The 13,706-nt window shown below is 48.9% G+C and overlaps 1 protein-coding gene across 2 annotated transcripts in view; it reads left to right on the top strand.

Moving 5' to 3' along the window:
- Positions 1-13,706, top strand: part of LOC123774593 (uncharacterized) — a 119,551-nt gene that overhangs the window by 101,049 nt on the left and 4,796 nt on the right. For both annotated transcript variants that reach the window (XM_069303993.1, XM_045768991.2), the window contains exons 6-7: positions 7,124-7,250; positions 12,868-13,356. In XM_069303993.1, the coding sequence (XP_069160094.1) occupies positions 7,124-7,250; positions 12,868-13,356 (616 nt within the window). The remainder of the gene's footprint in view (positions 1-7,123; positions 7,251-12,867; positions 13,357-13,706) is intronic.

Here is a 13,706-nt window from a genome sequence, read left to right as displayed (position 1 = left end):
GTGAGGCGCCTATAGCCAGAGAAGAGCTCTCATCCCTCCTATACTTGCGTAAATGTAGGGTGATAACTTTGAGGAGCGGCCGAGGTGGGTGTGCGCGGCCCAAAAGCCTTTGCACATGTGTTCGTCAAGTCATGATTGGTTGGAGGGTTATCTTGCGAGAGGGTTCTGTGGAGGGTTATCTTGCGAGAGTTCTGTGGAGGGTTACGTGAGAGGGCTCACGTAACGATGTTACGTGAGAGGGCTCACGTAACGATGTTACGTGAGATGTTACCTTACCCATAGATATATAAATGCAAATATAGTAGTGGGTAGAGAAGGTGGGTACACCTCGGCGGGTACCCGGGAGTCTGTAGGCGGTGTTGATACTGGCGTCACTGATAACCAAGTCAAGTATACCTAATCATATTCCCCGTGTATACACGTGTTTTTATTGGTTTAATTGGGTTCTCGTAGCCAGGTGTTGGATCCTAGTGGTCATTTGGTGGTGTTGCTACTCCGGTACCATCGAAAGCCTGAGTCTAAGCTTTTTGTTCTGTTTCTGGAAGGAATGTACAGATTGCCCTACCTTACCTTGAGGTTACCTTGAGGTGCTTCCGGGGCTTAGCGTCCCCGCGGCCCGGTCGTCGACCAGGCCTCCTGGTTGCCAGGAGGCCCTATGACGCAGAATTAAATCACGAGAACTATCCAATGCTGCGTTAACTATCCCAACGTATCATTGAAGAAATTGAATTGTTGTCTTTAATCCAGATAACACGCGTCGCCATGTTATCTGTTAACTCCACGTTAACTTACGGACTCTGTGACAGCAACATTACCGTATTTAAATCCTCCAGATGGTTGTAAATGTTTTCACGGTTGTGTTGGGACTAATTCATGGTGAAGAGAGCGGTAGGTGGGTGTGGACGGGCCTAGCCGGAGGGGCTCCCCACCAACACTTGTCGCTATCCTGTTTCCTCTTGCCCCGTCTCATCTGCTCCTTATATTTTGTACTTCAGGAATACCCGGCCGTGTCCGGGTATAGGAGAGAGGACCCCTCCCCTCTCCCGCCTCTCTCCCAATGGCCCCCCCCCTCACTCACATCTTTTTCCCTTCCAACCCTCTCTTGTCCTACCCACCCTCTCTTTTCCCTCTCCCTCTTTCTCTTTGTCTCAGCAAATGTAATACTGAATAAGCAGTCATAGTTTTCTAGTCAATAAATTTAGGGAATCGACCAGCCACATTTCACCGATTACATAAGGAGGTGGGGGGGGGGGTCACTATTTGGGTCGACCCTCTCTTAATACGACGAATATGACTGACCACGACATGCCTATGATAGTCCTGTACCCATAACCATTCACCTTTCAAAGTTAGATGAAGCTGGCCTCAAGGTTGTGGCCTCCAACCTTCAACAGACATTCTTTCCTATGAATAATATATATATATATATATATATATATATATATATATATATATATATATATATATATATATATGTCGTACCTAGTAGCCAGAACGCACTTCTCAGCCTACTATTCAAGGCCCGATTTGCCTAATAAGCCTAGTTTTCATGAATTAATTGTTTTTCGACTACCTAACCTACCTAACCTAACCTAACCTACCTAACCTAACCTAACCTAACTTTTTCGGCTACCTAACCTAACCTAACCTATAAAGATAGGTTAGGTGAGGTTAGGTAGGGTTGGTTAGGTTCGGACATATATCTACGTTAATTTTAACTCCAATAAAAAAAAATTTCCTCATACATAATGAAATGGGTAGCTTTATCATTTCATAAGAAAAAAAATAGGAAAAATTTATTAATTAAGGAAAACTTGGCTTATTAGGCAAATCGGGCCTTGAATAGTAGGCTGAGAAGTGCGTTCTGGCTACTAGGTACGACATATATATATATATATATATATATATATATATATATATATATATATATATATATATATATATATATATATATATATATATATGTGTGTGTGTGTGTGTGTGTATCACGAACATACTTCTGGGAGTATGGGTTCGAGTCACTTCTGGGGTGTGAGTTTTCAGTTGCATATGTCCTGGGGACCATTCAGGCTTGTTCGCATTTGTGTTCCTCACGTGTTGCCCCAAAGAATGAGGTGATTTGGTAAAATGCTATGCCCAAGATAACTATCCGAGTGCCGGCGGTGGGGTGGTTCAAATAGCCTCGGCTATCACCTCATTTGTCCGGTCGTGATGGTCAAGTGGATTAAGGCGTCTTGTACATACCAGATGCGTTGCTTCTGGGAGTATGGGTTCGAGTCACTTCTGGGGTGTGAGTTTTCAGTTGCATATGTCCTGGGGACCATTCAGGCTTGTTCGCATATATATATATATATATAATATTCACACCACAGAAGTGACTCGAACCCATACTGCCAGGCGCACTATGCATCTGGCGTACAGGACACCTTCACAACTCGACCATCACGACCGTTCAAAAGATGATGGTAGCCGAAGCTAACATCCCGAAGTCGGGATGGTGAGGTAAATAGCTTCGGCTACCATCATCTTTTGAACGGTCGTGATGGTCGAGTGGTGAAGGTGTCCTGTACGCCAGATGCATAGTGCGCCTGGCAGTATGGGTTCGAGTCACTTATGGGGTGTGAGTTTTCAGTTGCATGTATGCCTCTGGACCATTCAGGCTTGTTGACACACACACACACACACATATATATATATATATATATATATATATATATATATATATATATATATATTGGTGTATACTGGCAGCAGGTTTTCTTTCAAACATGTTTCATTGAATATGACCGCATATTCTGTATTTATTATTTTCTGGTTTAGGGCTTCTATCCCTCTAACTATTTTCTTAGCATCAGGGCTTAATTGAAATAGGAGTTCTCCAAAACTCATTTTCGTACTTTTAAGGTGAAGAAAAGAAGTGATTTACTATAGAGTGTATTACACTTATTTGTATAATTTGCACGACGTTTCGAACCTCCATGGTTCATTCTCAAGTGAACAGATCTTACAATACTAGTTGAGTTTATTCCCGCATTAGGTCAGGTGATAATACAATGAAGGTGAAAACATGGGGGGATACATAAGGGATAAACATAGGGGCTGCAGAAGGCTTATTGGCCCATACGAGGCATCTCCTATCTAAACACAAAGATTAATCCAGTGTAATTGGCCTGTTATGTTGGACATTGTCTTCTGTGTTGGCATCGATATGTTCTTGTCTTGTCCTTACTCTCATGGTGGGTAGAGTAAATAGTTCATTTTACTATTTGTGTGTGTGTAAATCACGAAAATTAACACGTGATTTGACTAATCATTGACGACAGGGCACTTTCATATATTAATACATCTTCAGAAGGAATGATTTTGATCATTCAAAATCAATGAAAGCACAAGTAGATGAATACAGGAAGGTTGGTCGACCACTTTAAGAAATGATAGGACGAAGGGTGGGAGGGTGAGGGCGGGTAGTGATTGTGAGCAATAGGGGGAGGGAGGGATGGCTTGCCCCACCCCACCCTCCATGCCCAAGTGTTTCCTGGGGGGCTGGCAGCCAATCCCCCCTTTTCCTCCATTCACACACCACACCTCTCACGTTCTTATACTGCGTCCCCCCACCTCTCACGCCCTCATACTGCGTCCCCCCACCTCTCACGCCCTCATACTGCGTCCCCCCACCTCTCACGCCCTCATACTGCGTCCCCCCACCTCTCACGCCCTCATACTACGTCCCCCCACCTCTCACGCCCTCATACTGCGTCCTCCCCACCTCTCACGCCCTCATACTGCGTCCCCCCACCTCTCACGCCCTCATACTGCGTCCCCCCACCTCTCACGCCCTCATACTGCGTCCCCCCACCTCTCACGCCCTCATACTGCGTCCCCCCACCTCTTACGCCCTCATACTGCGTGCCCCACCTCTCACGCCCTCATACTGCGTCCCCCCACCTCTCACGCCCTCATACTGCGTCCCCCCCACCTCTCACGCCCTCATACTGCGTCCCCCACCTCTCATGCTCTCATACTGCGTGCGCCCCCCCCCCCCACCTCACGCCCTGCGCCCCCCCCCTCACGCCCTGCGCCCCCCTCACGCCCTGCGCCCACCTCACGCCCTGCGCCCCCCCCCTCACGCCCTGCGCCCCCCCCCCTCACGCCCTGCGCCCCCCTCACGCCCTGCGTGGTCCCCACCTCACGCCCCTCACACTGCGTGCCCCCACAACTCACGTCCACACCCTCAGCGACACAGACCTCCCCATATATCTATATGACTCCCTGTTGGAGATGACCTGTAATAATATGGAGTTGGAATCTTTATGGTTTACAGTAAATTAAAATTTATGGAAAAATGTTGAAAAAAATGTTGGCCGTGATTACGGTCAACAAGGACGTGTGTGCCCACAGTGCTTCCTGTGTGTTCAGGCGATAGGACTCCAACACGTTAGTATGCATTTAGGCGTCTCCTTCAGTGTATGAAAACATTAGTATCGTGTGTTTGTACGGGTCTTGAGGTGATAGTCGCGGTGTATTGCGTTGTATGTAAAAACTCTGGCTATAATAGAAGTGACCTCCACTAGTTATAACAGCGTGGCAAACAACTGGTGCTATGTGCTCTCATAAACTCAATGTACTTTCTTAATTATATATATACAGTATATATATATATATATATAATATGTAAATAAAATATATATATTCAAAGTGATGATTGTCATCCCCGCACTAAAGCTTTAGCATATTTCAAGCGTTCATTAGATTATTGCTGCTGATCGCATCTGCATTTGATAAGATTCTTAAACAAAAGAGTGCCCCCGTTAGCATCTGAGGCTGTGGAGAGGAGAGAACTTACGTATGTTGTGTGGTGGGCAGCGAGAGGCAGCCCGGGTGACTGTATGTTGTGTGGTGGGCAGCGAGAGGTAGCCCGGGGGACTGTATGTTGTGTGGTGGGCAGCGAGAGGTAGCCCGGGGGACTGTATGTTGTGAGGTGGGCAGCGAGAGGTAGCCCGGGTAACTCTATGTTGTGTGGTGGGCAGCGAGAGGTAGCTCGGGGGACTGTATGTTGTGTGGTGGGCAGCGAGAGGTAGCCCGGGGGACTGTATGTTGTGTGGTGGGCAGCGAGAGGTAGTCCGGGGGACTGTATGTTGTGTGGTGGGCAGCGAGAGGTAGCCCGGGGGACTGTATGTTGTGTGGTGGGCAGCGAGAGGTAGCCCGGGGGACTGTATGTTGTGAGGTGGGCAGCGAGAGGTAGCCCGGGGGACTGTATGTTGTGTGGTGGGCAGCGAGAGGTAGCCCGGGGGACTGTATGTTGTGTGGTGGGCAGCGAGAGGTAGCCCGGGGGACTGTATGTTGTGTGGTGGGCAGCGAGAGGTAGCCCGGGGGACTGTATGTTGTGTGGTGGGCAGCGAGAGGTAGCCCGGGGGACTGTATGTTGTGTGGTGGGCAGCGAGAGGCAGCCCGGATGACTGGCAGCCTCCCCAGCGGTTCCCACGCCTATCCCCGTATCTACCCTTTGTTTACAAGGGTGCACGTTACTGCAGTTGTGTTACTTATTTTATTTATTTATTTATATATGCAAGTTCTTACATTCTTGTACAGTCACTAGCACGCATAGCGATTTGGGCAAGTCCTTAATCCTAATATTCCCCGGAAATCGTTTTAACAACCAAGTACCGATTTTCCTGTTGGGTGAACAGAGGCTACAGTTAAGGATTGACGCCCAGTAAATCCTCCCCGGCCAGGATACGAACCCAGGCCAAAACGCTAAACGCCAGGCAAGTGTCTTATCATTTCGCCACGGGGACTGCAAGTAGTGTTGTGTGTTCGTAACTGGAATATAAGATGCTGGTTGTGGTTGGTGTGCGAATTGAGATTAAGGGGTGAATCCAGGATGAGGATGGGGAAGCATAAAGCCTAGTTGGTATAAATTCCTTCAACCCATTCATTCATTTTCAGAAGGTACGTTACTCCTGGACACGACGTACCTGGGTAGCATTCACTGATACATACGTACATATATGCCAGATTGTTTCTTATAAGAGGTTCAGGTGGCAGGTCAGGAGAGGCTATTAGGGATTGAATCATCATAATAAACCTTGCCTCGAGGTAGTCAAGTAGTCAGCAGGTCAGGTGGTCACGCCTCTGTATCTTGCACAGTATGGTATAGTCACAGTAACGATTTTTAGTAGATGCATTTGAGAAATATTTTGTCTTTGCTTCATTTAAGCAGGTATTGTAATACAAAAGGATATAAGTTGTCCTTCGGAGAAAACACTATGGGTTCGAGGACGGGAATTAAAGCGGAGATTCGGACGAGGCGGGAGGGTCGGGGGGATGGTGGTGTCCGCTTGAGTCAGTCGTGGTACAGCATCCGGAGGGGTAGTGTGCGGTGGGTGATGGTGGGGGCGCACTCTGCGAGTGGTTGTTGCTCCCTGTATGGATATGGTTACACATCTTTAACGAACTTAACCCAAGTGCCAAATAATCAGGTACTTCAGAGTAATTGCTGATATAAATTCAATCAAATAGTGGCCCATAATTCTAAATTATCTGTGGTAGTGTATAGAGTGATGACGTGCGGCGAGGATATGGTACGTAGTGGACGGAGAGGCGGCTGCGTGGCCCCTCTCCTCTGTCTGGGAGGAGCAGACTCTCCCGCGCTTGTCCGTCGTAGGGTATCAACCCTTCACAAACTCTGTGAGGCGCAGACGCAACCGTCAGACCCTGCCAGGACCAGCAGCAAGGGCACGGCTCTGCGAAGAGCATCAACGCGGTTAGGGAAGAGCGTGAGGAAGGCCACTGCCCTCAGACGTTCCCGCAGCGAGCGCTTGTTAACTAAACCGGAAATTATAGGGATATCTGAACCCGGGTATGCGGAGATTGTCCTCGACTCTCGTCTTGGAACCACAGAAACGCCATACGACGTGTCTGTATCTCGCTTGGCTAAAGTCGCGCGACTAAGACGTTCTTCAAGTGCCCAAAACATTGCAGCATCGTTAAGAGTGGCCAAGGATGTGTCTGGCTACGTCAAGGAAGATGCGATTATGTCGAGGAGGAACACAGGGTCTTCGGGCCCTCGGAGGGCATATGCCAGCAAATGTAAAGAGATTAAGGAAATGCTTCTTCTCAACAGCTGTGTAGCCACCAAGGACCTGTGGTTCAACAAGCTGTGTCAGGTGATAACTGAAGAGCGGGACAAGGAGCCGCCGTCCACCACCATCCAGGTCACGTACTACGACCCTGTCAACAGCATCGACTTTGTGAGTATCTTTTTTTTTTTTGTATATATCTTTTTGATTACTGTAGTTTCTGGCGGATGGAACGCATTGTTCATTTACATGCACTAAATCATGTTTTTTTTTTCTCCATAAACCCACTTGAGTCACTCAATAAATCTACGATAAAACAACAAAGTTGAAAATCTACCCCCACAAAATATTCTTGCAAACAAGGTACGTTTATACTCCGCAAAAAAGGGTAATTTTAACACGTGAGGATCCACCGCATGTCTAACTTCTGTCGCGGCGAGCACGCCCGCGCGGACGCTCCAGAGTCTGGCTGTCTGTGCTGAGGCCTGAGAGTGGGTGGATGTCTGTGCTGAAGCCTGAGAGTGGTTGGATGTCTGCTGAAGCCTGAGAGTGGGTGGATGTCTGCTGAAGCCTGAGAGTGGTTGGATGTCTGCTGAAGCCTGAGAGTGGGTGGATGTCTGTGCTGAAGCCTGAGAGTGGGTGGATGTCTGTGCTGAAGCCTGAGAGTGGGTGGATGTCTGTGCTGAGGCCTGAGAGTGGGTGGATGTCTGTGCTGAAGCCTGAGAGTGGGTGGATGTCTGTGCTGAGGCCTGAGAGTGGTTGGATGTCTGTGCTGAGGCCTGAGAGTGGTTGGATGTCTGTGCTGAAGCCTGAGAGTGGGTGGATGTCTGTGCTGAAGCCTGAGAGTGGGTGGATGTCTGTGCTGAAGCCTGAGAGTGGTTGGATGTCTGCTGAAGCCTGAGAGTGGGTGGATGTCTGTGCTGAAGCCTGAGAGTGGGTGGATGTCTGTGCTGAAGCCTGAGAGTGGGTGGATGTCTGTGCTGAGGCCTGAGAGTGGGTGGATGTCTGTGCTGAAGCCTGAGAGTGGGTGGATGTCTGTGCTGAGGCCTGAGAGTGGTTGGATGTCTGTGCTGAGGCCTGAGAGTGGTTGGATGTCTGTGCTGAAGCCTGAGAGTGGGTGGATGTCTGTGCTGAAGCCTGAGAGTGGGTGGATGTCTGTGCTGAAGCCTGAGAGTGGGTGGATGTCTGTGCTGAAGCCTGAGAGTGGGTGGATGTCTGTGCTGAAGCCTGAGAGTGGGTGGATGTCTGTGCGCATCCACATCTGTGGATATGGGTGCGCTAGGCTCGCGGCTCTGTAGGATATCTACGCTAGGCTCGCGGCTCTGTAGGATATCTACGCTAGGCTCGCGGCTCTGTAGGATATCTGTGCTAGGCTCGCGGCTCTGTAGGATATCTGTGCTAGGCTCGCGGCTCTGTAGGATATCTGCGCTAGGCTAGCGGCTCTGTAGGATATCTGCGCTAGGCTAGCGGCTCTGTAGGATATCTGCGCTAGGCTCGCGGCTCTGTAGGATATCTGCGCTAGGCTCGCGGCTCTGTAGGATATCTGCGCTAGGCTCGCGGCTCTGTAGGATATTGCGCTAGGCTCGCGGCTCTGTAGGATATCTGCGCTAGGCTCGCGGCTCTGTAGGATATCTGCGCTAGGCTCGCGGCTCTGTAGGATATCTGCGCTAGGCTCGCGGCTCTGTAGGATATCTGTGCTAGGCTCGCGGCTCTGTAGGATATGTGCTAGGCTCGCGGCTCTGTAGGATATCTGTGCTAGGCTCGCGGCTCTGTAGGATATCTGTGCAAGGCTCAAGGCTCTGTAGGATATCTGTGCTAGGCTCGCGGCTCTGTAGGATATCTGTGCTAGGCTCGCGGCTCTGTAGGATATCTGTGCTTGGCTCGCGGCTCTGTAGGATATCTGTGCTAGGCTCGCGGCTCTGTAGGATATCTGTGCTAGGCTCGCGGCTCTGTAGGATATCTGTGCTAGGCTCGCGGCTCTGTAGGATATCTGCGCTAGGCTCGCGGCTCTGTAGGATATCTGCGCTAGGCTCGCGGCTCTGTAGGATCTCTGCGCAAGGCGCTGCGCTAGCACTCTGCGCTAGGGGAGCTGGTCGGCCGAGCGGACAGCACGCTGGACATGTGATCCTGTGGTCCCGGGTTCGATCCCGGGCGCCGGCGAGAAACAATGGGCAGAGTTTCTTTCACCCTATGCCCCTGTTTCCTAGCAGTAAAATAGGTACCTGGGTGTTAGTCAGCTGTCACGGGCTGCTTCCTGGGGGTGGAGGCCTGGTCGAGGACCGGGCCGCGGGGACACTAAAAGCCTCGAAATCATCTCAAGATAACCTCAAGATAGGCTCGCGGCTCTGTAGGATCTCTGCGCTAGGCTCGCGGCTCTGTAAGATATCTGCTCTAGGCTCGCGGCTCTGTAAGATATCTGCGCTAGGCTCGCGGCTCTGTAGGGCATCTGCTCGCGGCTCTCTATATATGCGCTAGGCTTGCGGCTCTGTAGGATATCTGAGTATTCTATTAGTTAAAAGGGAAATGGGATAAGATTTGGATAAAACAGCTTCACAAACTTACAACGCTGCTTTTTTTCACACAGATTAAATAATAAGGAAAGTGATAATCTATTGTTACGTAAGACATACAACGCATCTGAGAACGTTAGTAAACAATATTCTCAGTCATCTGGCAGTAAAGTAATGGTTTAAAACAACTTGTTTAGTGTTTCACTGCCTAATAATACCCGAAGTTAGGGTCTAAACTCTTATTTTAAAATAACACAAATCGGTTACAATTATTTTGCGTTGGACCAGCCGGAGGAAAACATCGATTTTCTCTACAAATCTTTTGCGCGTTAGATCTCAGCAACCAGTCTGGTTGCGCCACTCAGTATGATTTTGTTGGGCGTAAACAATTTCATTCAATTCGAATATACAGCACATGACTAAAGGGGTGGGGGTATCCGGCAGCTTCCCAGGACTCCCCCTCCCTCTCTCTTCCCCTCCCCCTCTCTCCCCCTCCCCCTCTCTCCCCCTCCCCCTCTCTCCCCCTCCCCCTCTCTCCCCCTCCCCCCCCTCCCTCTCTCTCCCCCTCCCTCTCTCTCCCCCTCCCTCTCTCTCCCCCTCCCTCTCTCTCCCCCTCCCTCTCTCCCCCTCCCTCTCTCTCCCCCTCCCTCTCTCTCCCCCTCCCTCTCTCTCCCCCTCCCTCTCTCTCTCTCCCCCTCCCTCTCCCCCTCCCCCTCCCTCTCCCTCTCTCTCTCCCCCTCCCTCTCCCCCTCCCTCTCTCCCCCTACTCCTCCCCCTACCCTTCCCCCTCCACCTCCCTCTCTCTCCCCCTCCCCCCCTCCCCCTCTCCCCCCTCCCCCTCTCCCCCCCTCCCCCCTCCCCCTCTCCCCCCCTCCCCCTCTCCCCCTCTCCCCCCCCTCCCCCTCTCCCCCCCCTCCCCCTCTCCCCCCCTCCCCCTCTCCCCCCCCTCCCCCCCTCCCCCCCCTCCCCCCCTCCCTCCCTCTCCCTCCCTCTCCCCCTCCCTCTCCCCCTCCCTCTCCTCCCCCTCTCTCCCCCTCCTCCCCCTTCTCCCCCTCCCCCTCTCTCCCCCTCCCCCTCTCTCCCCCTCCCCCTCTCTCCCCCTCCCCCTCTCTCCCCCTCCCCCTCTCTCCCCCTCCCCCTCTCTCCCCCTCCCCCTCTCTCTCCCCCTCCCCCTCTCTCTCCCCCTCCCCCTCTCTCTCCCCCTCTCTCTCCCCCTCCCCCTCTCTCTCCCCCTACCCCTCTCTCTCCCCCTCTCTCTCCCCCTCCCCTCTCTCCCCCTCCCCCTCTCTCTCCCCCTCCCCCTCTCTCCCCCCCTCCCCCTCTCTCCCCCCCTCCCCCTCTCTCTCCCCCTCCCCCTCTCTCTCCCCCCCTCCCCCTCTCTCTCCCCCTCTCTCTCCCTCTCCCCCTCCCTCTCTCTCTCCCCCTCCCTCTCTCTCTCCCCCTCCCTCTCTCTCTCCCCCTCCCTCTCTCTCTCACCCTCCCTCTCTCTCTCACCCTCCCTCTCTCTCCCCCTCCCTCCCCCCCTCCCTCTTTCCCCCCCTCAGCATGGGCAAATCAGCATGAAAATTACCTCGGCTGAAGATATTGAAAAACTTCAAGCAGATATTAATAAAGTTTTCGACTGGGCATCAGAAAATAACATGATGTTTTAAGTGATAAATTCCAGATACTCAGGTACGGTAAAAATGAGGATCATAAACATAATACAGGGTACAAAACACAATCAAATGTGTCCATAGTAGGAAAATAGCATGTAAAGGATTTGGGAACAATGATTAGTAGGAGCCGTTAAGAGGATTTCAACTCGCTCACTTGGCACTCCTAAGCAAATGCCCTAGACCATTACACCTCGACATGGTAAAAGTAATGCAACTTGGATTCTACTGAATCCTCTAGGGGTTTTGAGAGTTTCAACTTGAATTCAATTAGGGTTTCAAGAATTGCCTGCATACACTCTGGCTTATTGTCCAGTATGGTGTAGTGATCTTCAGCATTTGCTTGGGAGTCCCAAGTGAGTTTGAATCCTCCTCCTTAAATAAGTTTTTGTATACAAACTTGCCTGTGTTACTTCAGTTAAGGCTCCAAACACTGCATTTACTTCATTTAGGAAGCCAGTTATAAAATCTGTTATGATACCCTGAATGTTTACAAATATGAATGATGTTACCATATTGTGTAGGTGATACTTATGTTATGATCTATGTTAACATCTGTGGCTCTGGTAGGGGATGCCACTGTGTTTATGTCCTATCTAACATTTGACTGAATAGGTGGTAGAAACGTGATATTTCTTGCCGTTCTTCTTCACTTCATCTTGCTAAAAAATATCCCTGGTACATTGAGGATATATTCACTCAATTTGCTAATTTCATAATGACTACTGTTGTTCATTTGGTATTATTTGTGTGGTTCTCCTGCTGACATGAGATTCTGGGCAGTCTCCATCATAACATTTATTTGTATTTGGTGAATTTTTGCACATGTCTGGGTGCAAAAAATTGCATTTTCTGGAACAAAATTTTCCAACATTTTCATTAATATTCGTACATCATTTTGTACATAGTACGTAGTACATATTTTGTACGTAGTACATATTTTGTACGTACATGGCTAATTTTGAATGACTATCTGCATATTCCATTAATTCCTCCTGATATCCCCGACAGGTTCAATACTCTATTTACATATATCCCATGCATAATATTGCCAGATTTTTAGTTTGTGTTCTGCTTGTTTTTCTGTGTGTTCCTGTGCTGAATCTTTCTAATAGTAGAAGTACTCTTGGTACTTTTCTCTTTTGCTTGCAATAAAGGAATATCCTTAAAATTGTTAGGCTAGGGGTTAAGCTACAGCCTGTCAAAAAAGTTTCTCATTTTATCAAAACTTGCAGATCAAAGCCCAATCACTCACGACAAACCCAATTACTGCATTGCATGCCTAAACTTTGTTGGTTCACCACTTGCATCAGAACATTCATTCAAACACAGCATATAACCAACCTTATGAACAGTGAACTAACCTTATATTTTGAATAATTAGTCTGAATTTATTTGATCCCAGCAACCTCATAATTATAAAGCATATTCTAGGTCCACAATCTGAAGTCAAAACAGATTATATATATTGGGTCACAAGGTACCCAGCACATAAATCTCACTATAGGCTAATGCTGTGAATAGGTCATTCATCACTTAATAAAATATTATTCTGTACATTAAAGGTACGCCTAACCATTCAGGAACTTATTAAACACTAACCTCTATGTATTGCTTCCTCAGAGTAAGATGGTGAGCATCAGTTCAACGACAACAGCACGTGAGTGTGTGGCCCTTACTTTGGATCACCTAGAGATGGGTGGAGCAGACACCTCCCAGTTCCAGCTGTGGGTGAAGACTGGTCTTGATGACTCCCCCTACCCGCTCATTGGCCATGAGTATCCTTTCGCTATCAAGCTCAACTGTGTAAGAGATCTTCTGCAGGACTGTGATGCTGAGCAGTGTAATAACCTGTATAACACTGAGCTGGTCACTCGCTGTCAGTTCATCCTTCGACAGGCCCGGAAACTTTCCTTTGAATCTCCTGAAGGGGTGAAAAAGGTCTCCAAAAAGGCCCGCAAATCCCCCATCAGGATACACAGAGTGTTTAAGAGATCTAATAGCAAAGGGGAATGTCTGGATGGGAGTGTGACCTCATGTGCTGGTGCCCTGTATGGCCAATCCTTAATCAAGCTGGTGGAACCAGAGCACATGTTGCCAAAACCTGTCATGGTAAGTGTCTCAAATGATAATTATTTTATGTACAGGAGAATACAATCTTTATTAAATGTATTTTGTTTGGTTATATTCTGTCTCTTGTCATTGTATTTGTCTGTCTGTCTTTCAGTCTTTGCTTGTTTGCTTGCTCTTTCCCTCCCTCTCTCCCTTTTCCTGGAATTACTGAATATATTTTTTGGAAAATTTTTTATGGAGTGATAAGCTTTCTGTTATATAGGACTTGCATTTTATTTAATTGAATTAACACTAACATAGAAATTTGATCAATCCTATCCTAACCTAACCTACCTAACTCGATCTATTTTGTCATGTGTACCTTCTAGTGATTTACACAAGATAAGGTA

The sequence above is a fragment of the Procambarus clarkii genome, chromosome 51 (assembly GCF_040958095.1).
Source record: "Procambarus clarkii isolate CNS0578487 chromosome 51, FALCON_Pclarkii_2.0, whole genome shotgun sequence".
Taxonomy (NCBI): domain Eukaryota; kingdom Metazoa; phylum Arthropoda; class Malacostraca; order Decapoda; family Cambaridae; genus Procambarus; species Procambarus clarkii.
This window is presented reverse-complemented; position numbering and strand designations above follow the sequence as displayed.